The 19159-nt window shown below is 42.1% G+C and overlaps 1 protein-coding gene across 1 annotated transcript; it reads left to right on the top strand.

Moving 5' to 3' along the window:
* Positions 1–782: 782 nt before the first annotated feature.
* Positions 783–13376, top strand: LOC104163049 (nucleolar protein 4-like; the record flags this gene model as incomplete). Its single annotated transcript, XM_009701928.1, has 3 exons — positions 783–963; positions 4833–4913; positions 11424–13376. Coding segments are annotated over 3 exons (456 nt in total), but the record flags the coding sequence as incomplete, so codon positions are not given.
* Between the last annotated feature and the right edge of the window lie 5783 nt (positions 13377–19159).

Genomic DNA, 19159 nt, shown 5'->3' with positions numbered 1-19159 from the left:
GTGAGTGGAAGTGAGGTGCTCTAAGCAGCAGCTACAGTAAGTGCAGATGGGGAAAAATACACTTTCACCTGAAACATGATCTCCTTTAGGGCAAAATTGGAGGGCCGTTGTGCTAAATCCTGTTAAATGTTGTGCAAGCATCTAAGAGGCCAACAGGGAGCATGGAGAGGAACTCATGGTATACAAAGAGTCGCTGCTCATACGCAGATAACAAATGCTTTCAAGTCACGTTTGTAGAGGCATCCTTACCACTTGGCCCTGGTGTGGGTGGACACTCACTCAGCCCTCTGAAAACATGGGGAATGCTGGTTTATTCCATTCCTCTGTTCCTTCTGTCATTTCTAAGGCTGATACATCAAAGAAGTAGTTGGTGCCCTTCTGTATTGGTTTGTCTTGTTGAGAAAGATTCGATTCTCTGGCTCAGAAGTGCTACTCCTGTAGTAAGTAATGGCTTTTTTCTGTCCTTTCCCATGCTGTTTCTGGACAGAGCTGGGTTTTGCAGGAGACTCTGAGCTCTTCAGGTGAGAGGGTGCATCTTCTCCTTTGAGAAACAGTATGGTTGGCTTGTGGAGCACAAATAAATGAACTTTCTCAGATTTGTAGGAAACCTATATTCTTGCTTATTTCCATTGTTTCTTTTCAGCTGATATTTGGTCAATCAGAAACACATCTGTGCTTGTTTAACATGTATTACACTTCTCTGAAAGCATGGAGTCTTAACAATGGAAAAGTCGCTGTCGTGCAATGTAACAATAATTCAAAACCTTTCCATGTTTTTGCAGGACGAGGCTGCTCCAGCTGACAAGCAGTACAAACAGGAGCCAGCCCAGGTCGCTTACTCAACATCAGCTGTTTCCAGCTCACAGGAGGTGTTGTACATCAATGGCAACGGGACCTACAGTTACCATAGTTACAGAGGGCTCGGAGGTGGGCTGCTAAATCTCAACGATGCTTCTAGCAGCGGTGAGTTTCCTTACAAAATGTGCCTGGGTGTATATGTGCTCATGTGTACGTTTCCCCCTGCTGTACAGAAAGCTAGCCCAAGGGGTTCAATATCCGTAGGCTATTATCAGATAATAAGCAGGAACACAATCCTGCAAACAGCTACTGCTGAGCAAAATACTTGCTCACTGCATGCTAGTCTCCTTTCAGTTGCAAGGGACTAATTCACAATAGGGCAAGACTGAACCTGAAGGCTCTAACAAAGCTGAGTAAGAAAATGCCAGGTTAGATCTTCAGTCAATTTGCATAACTCTATAAGGACCTACCCTGTCATTATTGTCCTCGCCCATACTGATCACAAAATGAGGCCATTAGTATCTTCGTGGCTGGAGTTTGAAAACACTGAACTCCATATTTTGTAACACAAATAAATAGACCTAGATTTCTCACATGGTCTGTCTAGCTCCTTTAATTTACTGCAGATAAGGATCTGGCATACCAAGTGTTAAATGAGAAATTAGCATATCCATCTATAAACTAAAAATTATGCAGGTAATTATGTGTCACCGTGAGGTTGTATGCCCCTCTCTGAAAAACAGTGGTGTCATTTTAGACAACATTCCTTTCTTCTTATGTTAGCAAGCTTTTGTAACAAACAAACGTAAGCGAATTGCATTATTTGTTTCGCATAGTCCCCCATATTGATTTCACACAAATTCAGAGCAAAGGAAAAGGTTTGCCCGTTCTGATAACAAGGGTATTGTCTGTCTGTCAGAGAAAAGTGATTACTCTGGAAGCCTGAGGGTCTCTTGCCTCCAAGAACAGTGTTTAAAAAACGTGTCAGAGGACAGAGAAATCCCTGGGCTTTTGTCCTGGCCGATCCCTCTCTGGCTGAGGAGAGTCTGCTGCAGGTACATGGGCTGACTTAGGCAAGATGGTAATTGTTCAGCTACAGCCGCTGTATTCAACGTGCTAAGCAATTTTCAAAATTCTATCAGGGCTGCAGCCTGCAAGGAGTTATTGGTATGTGGTGTCCTGGTGACCTTCATTCATGCTTCATCCCCCATCCCCCCCCAACCCCGGCCCAAAATAATCCTGCAAGGTCTGTGAATGGTTTGCATTAAGTTTTCAAAAAGCTTTAAAAAATAATATTTTAGTTGTCAAAAGTCTTTGACTTAAAGAGAGTGAATGATGATTACAAGTGTTTCCACATGCATGAAAAACACATTTGAGGTACTGAATATGATCTCTGATCAAATATTTTCATAAGAGTAAGACAGGCCATGGAAATCTGGAGTCTTGGGAAAATGCACCAGAACTTTAAAATTGTCTTTTACATTGTGACCAGAGAAGATCCGAGCCAGTTCCCACTGAAAACAGTTGGCATTTGCTCTTTCACCCAACTAAGAGTAGGATTAAGCTCCCCATGTGTTATTTGTCAGCAGAAGCCATCAGAATTGTCCTGGTTTACATAATTTTAAACTGTGAGGAATCACAACTGTTTTGTGTACTTGTTCTTCCCTTCAAACCTCTTGTAATATGATACATTTTTGTAACTGCCATTTTTCAGTGAATTGTGGGATTTAGGCAAAAGTATTCTATGTCACTGCAGTGCACTGCATTTCCCTGAGTAGCATCGCTGGGGTGAAAGGACCAGTGGATGCTTACGGTTTGCATACTGTCACATGCTCAAACGTTTCTTCTTTCCCTACTTGCACTGGAAAATTTTGTCTATATGTCCTCGTACTTTGGACAGACTAGTAAACCACTGCACCTCTCCCAGATGGTTGCGCGTAGTTGGAGTGTTGTGCAAAGGTGTCCATCTTCTCCATGGAGATCCTGCAGGGTCCAAAGCACATAAACTCCACGAGTTGAAAGTCTCTGTGCCAGCTCTTGGAAACCAGTTGTTGATACTAACAGTCTAGCTGGTTGCTGATTTGTGACGCACCTGCCATTTCAGGAAGATCATTAGGAAAGTTGTGGAAAGGCCAGTCCATCAATTTCTTAGGGTCATTGACACAAAAGCAATCAGTAGCCGACCTAATTATCTCTTTGCTATTGAGGGTGAAGTACTCTGGCTTCATTAGCAGGTTTCTCTACGGAAGAAATGGGAGGACTTGGAGGCCAGTTCTTCGCGATCTGTCAGTCCTCTCTGATATGTCTATGGATATTTGCGTTTTCATTTGTAGACTGAGGAGTGGATGGAGTTGCAGTTGAGAGGGGTAACCATTGCCCTCCTGACAGACCTCACAGGACAGTTCTTTGCAATTGTTACTCTGTTTCAAGGTCTCTTGTTCCAAACATGCACAAGGCTGTTATGGTGGTTAATGAGTTCCCTCTCTCGAGAACAGGATATTTGCTTGCAAATTGTTTTCAGGACCTAAGAAGCAATTTAAGGATGCATTTCCTTTTCATTTTAGTAGCCCATCAAATGTTCTTGTCACGTTTACAAATGTTCTCCTAGTGTAAAAATAAATATACACCTCAGTCAGGATGTGTGTATAAACAAATACGGTCTGGTTTTGTGTATCTGCTAAAACAGAAAAAAGGAGAAGTTGCAGAAGCTAACTAAAACTCACTGCTTGAATACCTATTTCTGGACCTTCCCCCACAGTAATATAATGATTATGTCCAGTTAGCTCTCCTATCTAGTAGTCCAGCTGATGCGTGTGTTTTGTATGCTGTGGCTCATTTAATTTGGTTATTTCCTTCCCTATAAAGTTCAACCCTACTCTGATCCCATCTTACAGACTTAGCTATCTGCTCACCCAACTGTTTGGTGCCTCTGGCTCAGGGACCTCTCTGTGCCTGCTGTTGCAGTGCTTCCCTCCTCAGCCTGTCCTTCCACGTGGCTAATTACAGAACCATTATTAGCTCTTCACACAACTGTATGGGGCAAACCTTCATGCATCTGCTCAATATGAGCAAGCAGAATGCAACAGCTTGTACGGTGACCTCGCCTTTGTTGTGGGCAGGAGAAAAGCACAGCAGGAAAAGGCTTGGACTTACAGCACCAAGGTCTCTTTTTCCCCTGCTGTTAAACCCTTTAGGCCAAGGCAGCTTGGCTGGAAAACTTCACCCCATCACCAAGCAATCTGTGGGTTGACAGAGCCTCTGTCAGCCTGTGTATGGGCTGGGGAGAAGCCTTTGGGCATATTGTCCTTGATTCTTGTAGATGTTAAAGGAGAGCTGCTCTTTGAAAAGGGTGAATTTTCATGGCTCTCTTCTTTAAGGCTAATGCAGTTCCCGCTACAGAACTGAATGGAGAATCTCCAAGGTGGGATAGCCCAGTGGCTGTAAATAAAATTTGCTTGGCAGCTCCTAGCCAGCCATGAGGGCTTCAGCTGGCCCCGCTCCATCACACCTGCACCAAGCTTGGAAGGACGCCCAGCTTGAGGGCGGGAGGGTGAGGACAGGAGACAGGCTGCTCTGTTGGGAGCAAAATCTCTTGGCGCTGCCAGAAACTGTTGAAGTCCCTGCATGCTGCCTGCACCTCTCCTGACAGAGTGGGATTGCCCCATCTCCCCATGTGCTTCTGTCCAGTGGGTCACTGTCCGCCCTCTCCCAATGACTGTCAGCTGTCAGCACTCCCTGAAGCCAGGGTAGGCTTGTGAGAGCCTTGCTCTCCACAGTAACTTTGTTTCCTGAAGTCCATTTTCCCTAAAAGATGTGGAGAGTGTTTCTACTGCCATTGCTGGGTTTCCTGGAGGTGATTTGGGGCTGTTTTTCTGCATCGTTGCCTGGTTTTCTAGACAGAACTGTCAGTCATTTCCCTTTGTGTGTGTAAAAAGAGAAGATATTTCAGACTTGATGGCAGACTGGCCATGCAGGACATGCCCTCATGTCATGGTAAGACAAAGCAGCTGTTGTGTCTCTGTTTCTCTACACAGATCTGCAGCCTACCTCCACCACAGCCGCAACTCAGCACTGTGTCCCAGGCACCACAAACGTCCAGTCCCCTTCCAGCTCAGGTGAGTCCTCCCACCGAATCCGAATACATTCGTACCACAAGCATATCCTGAGCCCTGGCAGGCTTCTCGTTCAGCCTCCTCTCCCACAGGCAGGCCTGCAGACCATCACCAATGCCCCATGGTCCAGCCGGTAGCTGCCAGACTCCCAGCACACCGCTCACCTCTGCCTGCTGCTCCCTTCCAGAGGCTCAGAAGGGCTGCGCTCTCCCAGCTGTTCCCCGCTTTAGCCAGGCCTCTTACCCCCATGCAAATCAGCCTTCCTTGGTCCTTCTGCCTCCTGGTCCTTCAGGTGGTGCAGCCCTGCTGAAGATGGTGGGGTACCCGGGGGAAGCTCCTGGAGCTGATGCTGCTGAGCCGCAGCGATCAGTGTGGCCGTGCTGCTCTGGGGCAGGGAGAGGAGGGCCAAGCACTCTTGTCCACTTTTGCATTTGACAGTAGGCAGAGTGCCTCGTTTCTACACCCTCAAATTTGGTGAAGCTGTAACCTTCTGTAAAATCTTGACATTTGCATGATCAGTAGAGGCTTCTTGACAATAAACTAGGAAAAAACCCAAAAGTCCAGCTGAAAATATCCAGTGTATGGCTAATTCTTAAAGTGCTGACTGGGTTACCCACAGCATGGCTGGCCATGACGTCAGGTTTGAATGGGATTTTTGCTGTCATTGGTCTCCCTAGCTCTTCCTCATACCTCTCTTCTTGCACAGTCTTCTGTGTCCTCAGAGCTAGCCTGATGACATCAAAGTGGAGAGAGAGGAAAGACAGAACAGCTTGTCTCTAACACAGCTGGAGCCTGGGGCATGAAGAGACACAGAACAAGAGCGATAGAGTTAGGAACCTGGGAGAGTGTGTTTAGTCCCATTTAAAAATGGCAAAATGTGGCGTTGGGAGAAGTTAAATGGTTTGACCTAAGTTGTGGCAAAAGTGGGAATTCAAAGTGGAGAGAGAGGAAAGACAGAACAGCTTGTCTCTAACACAGCTGGAGCCTGGGGCATGAAGAGACACAGAACAAGAGCGATAGAGTTAGGAACCTGGGAGAGTGTGTTTAGTCCCAATTAAAAATGGCAAAATGTGGCGTTGGGAGGTTAAATGGTTTGACCTATGTTGTGGCAAAGGTGGGAATTTCTCGCTGGGAAATGCTGGCTGAATTCTATATTAAGATCATCCGCACATTCCTCTTCCCCTTTCCTCCTCCTCTTCGAATTATCATATACATGGCATATGCAGGTATGAGTCTGCTCCCACCATAGGAATGGAGATGGAATGTCTATGGATATATTGGGCAGTATCCTACTTTTTTACCTTTGCACAAAGCTCAGGAGACAGCCAGTAAGGCAAGACAGGTGTATGCCGCACAATTAATCTCCTGTGGTGGATAGAAGACATTACTGGCGGACCTCACATAATCATTTCATCACAAACCAATGTGTTTGTTGATTGTTGAAAATGGATGATGTTCAGTGGCTACAGGCGTTTCTGTGTTTTCACATCTCTTTCCTCAGGCAACACAGCAGTGTTTTCTGCTATCTAAAGTAACCGAAGGTATGTTTTCCAGAGGGAAAGGTGTAGAAGGGAGAAAGAAGCTTAAAAGGTCCAATTCATAAGTCCCTGTTTTCTTGATCTGAGATCTCCTGGCACTTGAAACAATACTTTTAGGCACATCTGGCTCTCTATTTGAAGGCAGGCTGAAAAGAAACATTGACAGATGCAGAATATCACCATAAATGGTTCTTGTAATAATAAATACATCTGATTTGCAAAAAATAGCATATTTTGATAGTTGTTTCTGTTTAGTTTTATTGCAGTGTATGAGAATCTAGTACAGACTCACTTCTAAAGCCGCTCATGGGGAAAAAAGAGGAGAGGAGAATAGGTGCAGTAGAAATGATAGACATGAGAGATTTCAAAGCATGGGCAAATGTATTGTTCTATAAATAAGTGCCACTGCTTTTTACATCTTCTCTGATGAAAAAGGTTGCTTAACTATTAATTAAAATGTAGAAGTATAGATGCTTAAGCACATAGAGCTTTTAAAAATTATTTTTCTTATTCTAAATTATTATCTGCAATAGTGATAACCATTTTGAGAGTCATTGACACATTTATTATTCTTTCAGTAGCTGTTAATTGTAAGATTGGTAGCTACCCAGTGACAGCATACAATTCTTAAAGGATTTTTGCTGAAACAGTTGACAGTGTCTAAGCAATCACTAACAGCATATCTACATCTGACCCATATTTTGGAATTTGATATAAATCATGTCGCTAATGAGTAGTGCATGAGGCAATAACTAGTTCCATTTAAGTCGTGCAATTTACAGAAAAGCCATTTGTCCTGCAGTGTATTTAACGGCAGATATTCGTAGCAGCTAATTTGATAAATGATTGTCTAGCACATGAAAAGTGGGTTTTCAGAGTTCTCATATTCAGCTTGATGTAGTTCCAACAAGAAAAATTTCACCTCACAGGGGAAATTAGGTCTATGTGACTGGACTGAGGTGGTAAATCGAAAATATTCCTGTGTTAAAGTGTCAGTCAGGTGGCCTTGGCAAGAGGCAGAGGAGCAATACTTCAGTCTTCTGAAAGAGTATAAAAGAAAGGATTTGTCTCAGCAATTTGTTTAACCCACTGCTTAAGAGAATGTTGTGCTGTTATAAAAACATGGGAGGTGACAATTGTGAGTTATAATAGTATGCACTAAGAGAAATAAATAAAAATAAGTATCCTGTCTACATCTCTGTGAGGTATACTTAATCTTTGCTTGCACACACAGACATGGCGGAACCTAATAATGTTTGCAATCAAGATTTTTAATTGTCTTAAAGTACTCCAGGATAGGAAGCAGTATGCTAAAATGTGCAGTATCACCTTGGAGGAACCTGACACTGTAAAATTCATTGCAAAAAAATTCAGATTTCCTTCTGTATAAGGATACATTTCCTTATTCCTGTGAAGACTGGTGGCTTAATAAATAATGTTAAGTACACTAGGGAAATAATTCTATTTAAAGTAAGGAAAGTTATTAAAAGAAATGGTGGTGAAGCTGTTCAGTTTTCTCCAGATTTAGTCATCAGTAGTGATGACTTCTGGAGATAGAGGTACATGAAGTGTCCACCTTAACCAGCTATTTTAAACCTTCAGAATATCTGTGATTTATCTGGCCTGTTAACGAAATGTGGTGGATATTTACGAGTAAGATTTAAGTTCCCGTGTTTCAATAGCTGATTTGCATAAAATTACACAGGAAAAATCTACATTAGAAGAATAAGATGCATTTATTCCTTATTTTCTGAATGACCAGGTATGACTGATGAAACTACAGATAAGTTACAGCATTTTTAGCATGTAGCAGCCTGGACAACCTTTAAGAATCAGTAATACTGCCAGTGAGTGTCTATCATAGCTATTAAAAGCTGAGACCAGTATAATACATCCCAGGACTAGTGTCTGAGTGAGGTGTTCTCCCAGATATAAAGCTTGGGCTGTCATAGCCAAGCTTTGGAGGTGAGGTGTAGGGGTCACATAACATAATTAAAAGAAGAACTAAAATCCTTAACCCCACATCAAGCATGGTTTGTTCTCTTTCTATTCAGCTGTCTGCTAGCACCTGCAGCTTCCCTTCCTGAAAAGGCACGGGTGTACTTGCTGTCCTGAAACCGTAGCCATGAACACTTTTCTCTGTGTGTGGATTTTTTTGCTTTTTTTGTTCAGAGGGCTTTTCTTTGAGGAGGAGGAAGACAGCACTGTGACTTGTTAAGTACAAGACAGGAGTTGGGGAGTGAAGTAAAATCTTATTTTCTGAGTATATAGAAATAATACTAATAAAAAAATCGAGTAGTTTGAAGTAGCTGGGGTAAATTAAAATCCAAGATTTCTTATTTTGTTTGTATACAGGAACTCTGTATAAAGCAGAAGTGTCCCAGACCAACGGGAGTTCTGGGTCCTGATGGTTCCTTGTGTATGCAGACTGCAGATTTGCACTTGCACAAAACTTTATTTCCAGTACCTTCAGGGATTCAAAGATATGTATTCTGAAGAGTTAAAAAATTTTCTTCATGATAGTTAATCCAGACCTCTAGGAATGCAAGGCCAGATCTTCAGTTTGTGTAAATTGCTGTGACTCTGTAGACTTGTGAGGAGTTACACTGATTTATGCATGCTGGACAGCTGGTCTTCTCCTAGTCTTCCTTTCAGAGCAGTGCTTTTGCTTTGTGTCATCAGTTTTTGTAAGGAAAACCTCAAGAGAGGTAAGCAAGCACATTTCTGTGTATGTTCTACTTATGAGTGAAATTAACCTAATATCATATTCAGTCACTTAAAAGTCTGGATCACCAATGAGAAAAACCCTTCAGTTTGATTTCAGAGAAAGATGCGCTGTGCTGCAGAAGCTCTGTTCTGCCATATATTGTGAGGGGGGGGGGGGCTTGACTGTGACATGAATGAGAGTCAAGGAAAGAGCATAAAAGTTAAAGTAGGTTCATATGGAGCAGAATGCCCTCAATATGTTAGTGGTAGCTTTTTCACTACCGCCTGAATAAATATAGAAGTCTTTAATGGCTTCTTACAACCATTCAGTCCAGCTGGCTTTATGATTTGTATACCCTTCTTCTCTGCGCTGGGTTAAGATTTTACTTAGAAATATCCTCAGAGCTTCTCCACACTGTGATTGTTTCCCTGCAGCGTGCAGTCACACTGAAACAAATTCACTGAGCTAATTGTCCTTTTATTTATCCTTTGTACACTGAAAGTCATTTAAAAGTCAGTTCATTTATGCCGGTGTAAAACTGGATAATACAGTTGTAAGGCTAAGGGCTCTTCATGCTAGCTGTGTAGTAGGAAACAAGATCTAATAGGACCCTTTCTGTTTGAGTAGTTTCTTTTCATAGTCCCAGCTCTGCTTTCATTCACTCAAGGGAGATTTTCATTAACTTCAGTGAGTGTGGGGACATGGCAATCTCCACATTCTTTGTGGTCTCAGCTGTATCGCTGCATAAACATAAAAAAAGAAAAATAAGTAAGGTTTGTGATCAGATCTTTAGCTTCTGGAAATCAGTACATCTCTTTCCAGTAGTGCTTAAGAGAGCAAGTCTGGTTTTGAGTCTTGGGATTCTGGTGGGATTATTTCAGAGAACCTCTAGAATATGAATGGGTGTGTTCTGTGTTTGACAGTTGAATATGCTAAATTTTAAAATTATTCCAGTCTTTTTAGGAAGCAAGGTCCATCCAGTCAGTTGATGCTGAGAAGGCCTTGGCATTGATGTATATACTCCAGATGAAATTGAACAGTGACAATTTTCTCATAGGAAAGCAAGATACATTGCTTTGGATAACATGATCCCAGTTTCCAGGAGAGTATTAAGATGAGGCTAGTCTGATCATCTGCCTGCCAGAAGTATAGATTTGCAACACTGTCAAAACAAATGAGAAATATTTTTCCAGATTTGGATCTAACAAACTGCCTGATAGGTATACTTGCCATCTGTATCCTTCTATGTTCAAAAAAGTCCTCAGTCCAATTCCACCTGTCCAAATTTACACTCCAGGAAGAAAAAAATGTGTTAAGTGGAAAACTTACACAAACATCTTATCAAAGCACCATACATCTTAGCTGATTAATAACTATGGTCAAACGACCAGGGAAATTCCACACAGAGCCGAACTTCATGCTGACAGATGGTTTCGCTGATAGAGACAACCTGCAGACTGCCCCCAGGAGTGCTGTCTTCTGCACGCAGCATACATGGTCTTGAGAATATTCTTTGAGGAAAAGTGCTAAGCATATTGGTATAAGCTGCCAACGCATCATGGTGGTTGCTGCAGATTCTCTGGTCAGTGTTCAGGCCTTACAAGATCTTTGCGATACATTGCCAGCTGTATGCAGCCCCCCCAGATGAAAGTGTACTCCTCACAGTAGCAGCCAGATTGTCACCGGCCTGATCTCATTCATGACCAGCTATTTATACAAGTGATCACACGGCGTCAGGGCTAGTCAAGTGAATGACCATTTATCTATGTCTGTAAGGGATTCACAATCCCACCACATGCTGATTGAAGTATAAAATGTGAAAATAGATATCTAGAGAACATAAGTCTGGTATTCTGTGATAAAAACTGCAATGTGCAGATTGCCGTGAAGGCTATGGTGGCAGCTGGAGCTGGGGGAGGCACAGGAGATGAACCTTCTGCCTGCTCGCCAGCGTCAGATCCCAGGGCAGTGTTGGGGTGCAAGTGGCTTACGCTGTTGGGATACCCCCCAGAGGGTCATCTTCTGCTGGCAGTGGGCTTGCTCCTCATGTTACGTAAGTAGAATTTAAAGGATGTCTGTCATACATAAATACAAATCACTGTGATTCCTGTCAAGGCAACTTGTAACCGAACAGTTATTGCTTGTTTCTGCTACTTCTCACTGGCACTCAGCTGAGAGCAGATTTTGCTACTCTGCATTTGTAGCTACCAACCTGTGAAACATCTCTGGCGTGGATCTGAAGCTTTTCTTTTCTTTTCTTATCTGCAGGTCCAACAGATCTCAGTATGAAGAGGCAGTTAGCAACCAGCTCTGGATCCTCCAGTAGTTCAAGCTCTAGACCCCAGCTGAGTCCAACTGAAATAAATGCAGTGCGGCAGCTTGTGGCAGGGTATCGAGAATCGGCCGCGTTTTTATTGCGTTCTGCAGATGAACTGGAAAACCTTATTTTGCAGCAGAACTGAGTCATGTGACCTTCACACTGACCTGGTCTTATCTCAGAGTTTCCACTAATGACATTTTGATTTCCCAGAGCACACACTTCAGTTACTGCACAGTCTTTTAGGAGAGTTAATTACCATAATGCCACACTGTTCTTGATCCATAAAGTGATGTGTTAAGGTGCTTCAAGTGAACTTCGACCTCTGGTATTGCCGAGGTACTTTACTGTGTCCAGCCTATTGCTTTTGTTTTAGTGTGTCAGCATAAATATCGAAAAAGTGGCTAGAAATTAACTCGTTCTAACAAGTGGAGCAAACAGAAGATGCTGTGATGGTTTAAAAAAAAAATGGTTCAAGATCCAAGTGCAATATTAGTGGAATGTGATACTGACTCATTGGACTTAAAGCTGCAGTGTATGGCAAAACGTTGCCAAATGTCCTGTTGCTACAGGGCACAATTGCAATTAAAAGGATCTTGTATTTTAAAAAAATGTAATTTTTATAAAAAACGAAACAAAAGATTTTTGTTTTCATTCAAGATTTTTCATTTTTACTTTGGTAAACTTTTTCACTGGTCCTGAAAATGTTTTGAGGAGCTATTTTAAGTCCCCCCTTCCTCTCTTGAACCTCTGACTGTGTCCTTCTCCCCCACTTCATATTCTTTCTACAACGAGTAACTCTTGATGCTGGATAATTCTTCCCCTGTGTACTGTAAATTGTCATCTGTGGAATACCTTCCAAAGGAAGCATGCATTTCCTGCATTCATACCATTCTCAACTCCATTCTGTAATATATTGCAGCTTTATTAGCAATTAATAAAGAGTTGAGGGTTTTTTAAAAAAGACATATCATTGAGAAAAAAGAAAAAAAAAAGAGAAATTGATTTCTTACGGTGAGCTCATCTAACTCCATGATCACTGCTGCTGTCCTATACAAGTCCCTCTAGTTGTGATTGGATGTAGGTGATGAATGTTAAGAGGTTGCAAGTGACAATCTGAAAATTTGCACTCTTGTGTGTATTTATTTTTTTTTCCTTAATTTAAACAAAATTCTTACTGAGGAAGGTCATTGACACTTCTGGTACGATTTGTATAATTCCCAGGCCTAGCTAAAACCTGTACAAAAATGTAAATGGATGCAGCTGCAACTATAATAAAACTCTTCTCTCCCCTTCCCCACTCTTCCCAACCCCTCTATTTCTTATTTTATAATATTGATCACACATTAATGGTGTTTTCTTTGTGCACTACGGCAGGCTTATTTTTAAGTATATAGAAAAAAGTACTTTAGTTTATGCTTACTGTACTATCTGTTCTGTTGTTTAGCTTTTGTTGAATAACAAGTTTCTTGTGCATTCCTAAATTTGCCTTATTTCATGTACAAAATTTTATGTAATTCCGTTTTTGACAATGAGTTTAAGGCATCAGTGATATTTTATATCTACTTGTTACATATAGTTTTCCAAGTAATGACTGTGATTGTGACCAAGTAATGTGCACTTTTTCTTGTAACTGTGGACATTGCTATGCTTTTTTTTCTCTAGTGTTTCTAGGATTACTGTTGCTTACAGTTATGTAAAAGAAAAAGAACTTTTGTGATACTGTTGGTGAATATTAATGTGAAAAAGCCTATGAAATATGAGTATTTTGGAGGTACATAGATACACAAACATCTCTAAGTTGTGGACTGATGTTCACATATTTAAACAAGAATTCAAAACCTGAGGGCTGGAATCATTTCCTCTGTTTTGTTTGGGTAAATAAACAGATTTCTGTGTTTAAATACATGATTGTGAAACATTATAACATTTCAATTGGCATAGCATTTAAAGCTATAAATATTATTGTCTTTAAACAGGAAAAAGGGCCTTCCGGTCCAATTCATGCAGATACCCAAGCCACATTTTTCAAAATCATTGCATAAATCCAGTAAGTGATCTAGCTGGAGCTTTGTATGAATGAAGAATCTCCTCAATAAGAATAGAAGCGGGTGGTCCGTAAATCATGAGTCACGAGCATTTTATAATTTTAAGTTGGCTGGAGGCGACACCATTTTTCCACTCCACATTTATTCTTAAAAATCCATTGGATGTCTTTTAAAAGATACTTATTCTTGGGTATGAGAATATTTTTGGAAATTCTTACTAGTTGCTACCCATCACTTGAAAGTTGCGTTTGCTCCTAACATCTTCTCACCGTGCTTGTGAAAGCCTGTAGCTTGTCTCTGCCGTAGATGTGTGGTTGCCTCAGCTTTTGTCTCACCAGATATTCAAAAGCCTGTTAGGAACCAAGTGCTTTTTTCCTCTCTTCCACTTTCAAATATCTACTGCTTCTTCTCTCTCTTGCATGCCAGGAGAGGATGAAACAGGTACCTTGTCCCAGGTTACCATCTTGGCCTCATCCAAAGAAAAGCTCTGGCATACGTCTTCCACAGAGAAGAAGAATGACAACTATGCCTAGGTTTCAAAGTTCCCTTTGTCCTGTTGTGCGGGGCAGTGTGCCTCAAACTCCCAACTGAGCAGCAACCAGCAGTTTGTCTAAGAGGCTGTTTGCCAGGCAGGAATGGGCAGCCTCACTGCTTTTCAGGCTGTCTTGCTAAACGCAGATAAGGACAAGAGGCTAGAGGATGAGGGGGAAAGAGATTACTTCAGTGTTCTACCCTCTGGCTCCTCTTTCCTCTGCCCTGATTACTCCTTCTCTTGAGGGAGAAGAAGGAAAGCTGGGGGTCACCATATGGCCCTCAAGGGCTGTGGCTAGTCTCCCCTTTTTCCTGCTTCACCCCCAGCCTACTTTGATCGTTCTCCAAGTATGTCTTCTACAGCACACACATTCTCTTCTTCTGCCTGCCTTTGAAATATTTAAGGCCTTCTTCAGTTATAGGCGCAATTGATGTCCTTCTCTAAAGGCTCATACAGATACTTAGCTTTCAGTCCTCAAGTGGTTTACCTGTGCCAAATCCCCGCAGACTGATATGGTTTTTACTCCATAGCTGCTTCCACCTCTAAGTGGGTTTATTCATCTCTTCTTTGGAACTAATCATAGATTAAACTATACTTTTAAGTTCCTCTTCTTCTAAGAGGGTACTGAAATTCAGACCCATCCTGTGAAGGAGAGACCATAAATGTCGGTCCTTTTTTGTGTGTACAAATCTAGATCCAAGCATCGCAATTAAATTTGCCCCCTTGGATCCAGTATAGGGCTCAGAGCCGCCTGCTCTCTGCCTGCTTTCAACCTCCTAAGGCGCAGGTGGAGAAGATCTTGCTGTAGCTATAGACTGATTCAGGTATCCAGAAATAACTTCTTTCTCTTATCGACATCTTCTGTAATCAGTGCCTGATCACCTCAGCCTAAATGCTGTTAGGATAAGGCCAGTCCCTTCCAGGCCCCATTCCAGTCCAGTCCCTGAGTATGACTGCTTCAGGCTCCCTTCAGAAAAGCATTATCCTTATATCCAATATCTTTATTAAACTAGTATTTCAAGTTAATGGATGTCTCACTACAGAACCTCATCAGTGCAGACTGGGAGGTGCTGGTCTTCCTTGAGACAGCCTCACGTCTTCCCAGCTATCTTGGAGTTTCTCTGGGAGTGGTCCTGTAAGACCTTCAGTCTTCAGGGAGTTGCTGGAAAGGGAGGGATGGTGGGAGAATGTCATATAATCTCCCTAAATTCCCATCTAGAGTTAAGTACCAACTTGACCATGGTCTCAGTGGGGTGAGTCTCTTTAGGCTTACATTCACACTAGGAAGACAAGTCCTTTATCCATTCTTCACTTTTCTTTCCCTGATTGCCAGGGTAGTTCTCATTGATAGGGCAAGCGACTGTGGGTGATCTCTGTAGATGCCACCTTAGGTTGTGGGAGTGGACAATCCAACCAGCTTAACAACTAACCAGATTTGTTTGCTGCTTTCAATGTCAGCTGGGAAACTGCAGTCAGAACACATGAAAAGACATCTGGAGTCCAAAGTTTTTATCCAGATTTGCACCTTGCTGCCTGTCATCGAAGGAGAACACCACTGTATCAGCCACGATGAGTATCAAAAGCTACAGAAAGACAATGCATAGGTAAGCAAGTATTTGACAGTTCAAAAGCTGCCTATCCCATATGGAGAATGAATTTTCTGAATGAGGAAAAGCAGGTGAACATGTACGTGACCATAGCTATAAAACTAATTGGAAAACAGAGTTATACTGAAGGGATTGGATATTCTTTCTGTAATGACCTGAGTCCCTGCTGAATACAGTTTAAGTGGAGGTATGTTTTGTTGGTAGACCTCTATTGAAATAAGGAAAAATTTAATTTCTCTCAAGTTCCTAGCACTTTGTTAAAAACTTCCCATAAGTTTGTTCAAACTCCTCTGAATTTGGCATTGAGTGGCTTCTGAGGCATTGATAAGGCAGATGTATGTTTTTCTATATAAAGAAAAGCTGATCTCAGTAGATCCTGGAGTCAGGATCTAGCACTGACTACTGAAAAACAGTTATCAGGACATGAAAAAGAACTGTGGAATAATCGCAGAAATGGAGCAATGCCACACAGATAGTTACTGGAGTAAGTATGTAAGAATATAAAATGGCTGTACTGGACAAGACTGTTCACAGCCTTGTATTCTGTCTCTGATAATAAATAAAACAGATAAAGATGTAGCAGATATAGCAGGCCAGAACAGAGCAAGCATATGGCGTGTCCGTGGCCTACAACAGTTTGAGGCTGCGGTGGGTTGTCCCTGGCTGGCAGGTAAACCCCCACCCTGTCACTCACTCCTCACAGCGTCACAGGGAGAGAACTGGAAGAGCAAAAGCAAGGAAAAAAAAGTGGGTCAAGTTTAGTAAGTGAAGAATGAAAAAGTGATGCAAAGGCCATCACTCACCACCTCCCACCAGCAGACGGCTACCCAGCCGGTCCCCAAGCAATGGCTATTTTGGACACACACCCCAGCCCAATTCCCCCACGTTTTATTGCTGAGAATGACATCATATGGTATGGTATTTCATTACAAAAATATGGGGTACAAAAGACAAATGAGTTACTTAAGGCAATGCAATTTGTGAATGCCCGAGCTGGGTCTGCTGACCCCTTTCCAAAATCGTGCCCCAGCAGAGCGCACTCCCGATGTGCCAAGTGCAGTACATAAAGTCCAAAAATCAGAGTCTCTTTTTCTGCTAAGCTGTCCTCAGGACTGGGTCAAATGTTAGGGAAGAGGGTGCTGTGATGGTTTTTTTACTCTAACCCAAATAACCTGCTTACATCTTTTTTTATACCACTGAAAAAGGGAGCACAAAGGAGCTGGAAAGGCTGTAAAATTAATAACTCCTTCATGAATAGAAACTTTATGTTGTGCCACCTAATTCAGTTAATTTCTCTGAGTGTGGAGAAAGATATTTTATGCAAAGTTTTTTGTTCCCTTTTCTAATAATGTCTAGAAACACAATGGAAAAGAGTTCTAATTGTTGTGACTATACATATATAATTTGTTTTGTAAGTACACCTTTGCTGTGGCAAGCCAACTATAAAATTATGGTGTAAGGAGAGTGGGGAGAAGGATCCAGTCTACGAATTGCACATAGATCGGGGTCTCCTCGTTTTCCCTGAGAGCCTAGGCAAGTAGACTCAGCGGGGCGGGGGGGGTAGATCACAGTAGCTAATTAAAAAGAAACAGTGTTGCTGCATTTTCAATGTTTTCTAGAAAATAGTTTTAATGTAAGATTTTCCTAATGCTCCCCTGGAAACTTAAATCAGATGATTTTTTCCCTTTTTCCTGCAAGGCTGCTGTTTTTTATTGTAGGGTTGCTAATCAGTTCTTGGTGCTGGTTTGTTTTTTACACTCAATCAGAACACAGTGAAGCACTCATAGCAGGAAAAGCACCAGGAAAACCTGGGAAAACAGAAAAGATAAGTATTAATTTTTCAAATATGTTTCTGTTTAACAGTTCTAAATTAATTTTATTTGTGGTTGCAAACTCAGAGTGCTTTAGCACCACAAGCTTGACCTATTTATTTCCTCTTCTATTCTGTAGCAGGGAGGGAAGGATTTGCTCTGTGGAGGAATCGCTTCTAGCTGAGAAAAGCTCTTACTGCCCTGGCCAGCAGGCAGCCTTATCAGCCTTCATTTGCTGCTCCTGATATTTGAAAATTACAAGCTACAAGGCATGCTTAACTTGCAGATCTGTTCTCTAATAATTAGAGGCACAAGCTGATTTTTTTAGTGTCTTTGTCCAATCTTATTTTTTTTCTTTTCAATGCAAATATTAAACTATAAAGGAAAAAATTATGGATTTAATATAAATCTTTAATATCCAGCATACAACTGAGGTCCACATTCAGAAAACTTTAACAGTGGCAATGCTAAAGTACAAAATCATAGGATTGCTCCTTTTTTAAACGTTATTATTAATAGTGTTTGTTTATAGTATATGGAGTCCAGATTTCTTCTGATATGTGGGGAAATCTCTACAGTGGAAATCCACCCCCTCCTTTGAACTAGGGTGTCAAAGAAGGCAGCACACCCTGTCTATTCTCCCTGCCAAGTTCTTTGTCACTCTATTACCTTACAAACATTGCTGATGAAGGACTTGAAATCACACTCAATTAAAACACTACCGCATGGTTATTGACTAGAGTTTAATGGTTTAAACACCAGATCATTTAGATCCTGGTAGAATCATAGAATCAAAGAATGGTTTGGATTGGAGGGGACTTTCAAAGGTCATCTAGTCCCTCTCCCATGGGCAGGGATATCTTTCACCAGACCAGGTTGCTCACAGCCCCATCCAACCTGGCCTTGAACACTTCCAGGGATGGGGCATCCACAGCTTCTCGGGGTAACCTGTGCCAGTATCTCACCAACTGCATTGTAAAAAATTTCTTTCTTACGTCCTATCTAAAGTTACCCTTTTTCAGTTTAAAACCATTGCTCCTTGTCCTGTCACTACAGGCCTTGGTAAAAAGTCACTTTCTGTCTTTCTTATGTATTGAAAGGCTGCTGTAAGGTCTCCCTGGAGCCTTCTCTTCTCCAGGCTGAACAACCCCAACTCTCTCAGCCTGTCCTCACAGCAGAGGTGCACCAGCCCTCGGATCATCTTCGTAGCCTCTGGACTCGCTCCAACAGGTCCATGTCCTTCTTGTGCTGAGGGCCCCAGAGCTGAAGGCAGTACTGCCGGGGGGTCTCACCAGAGCGGAGCAGAGGGGCAGAATCCCCTCCCTTGACCTGCTGGTCACCCTGCTTTGGATGCAGCCCAGGGTATGGTTGGCTTTCTGGGCTGCCAGCGTGCATTGCTGGGTCACATCCAATTTTTCATCTGCCGGTATCCCCAAGTCCTTCTCCACTCTCAATCTGTTCATCCCTCAGTCCGTACTGATATTGTGGATTGCCCCGACCCTTGTGCAGGACCTTGCACGTGACCTTGTTGAACTTCACGGTGTTCACATTGGTCCACTCCTCAAGCCTGTCAAGGTCCCTCTGGATGGCATCCCAGAGGTATCCATGTCTTGAACCATTATTACAGTATGTACAGGATTAGGCTGTTACGATTACTGTATGATGATATAGAAAAGCTCTCATTCCCGA

This window comes from Cariama cristata, unplaced genomic scaffold (genome assembly GCF_000690535.1).
Source record: "Cariama cristata isolate BGI_N322 unplaced genomic scaffold, ASM69053v1 scaffold4286, whole genome shotgun sequence".
Classification (NCBI taxonomy): Eukaryota; Metazoa; Chordata; class Aves; order Cariamiformes; family Cariamidae; genus Cariama; species Cariama cristata.
Note: the sequence above shows the minus strand (reverse complement) of the source record. Positions and strands in the feature narration are given on the sequence as shown.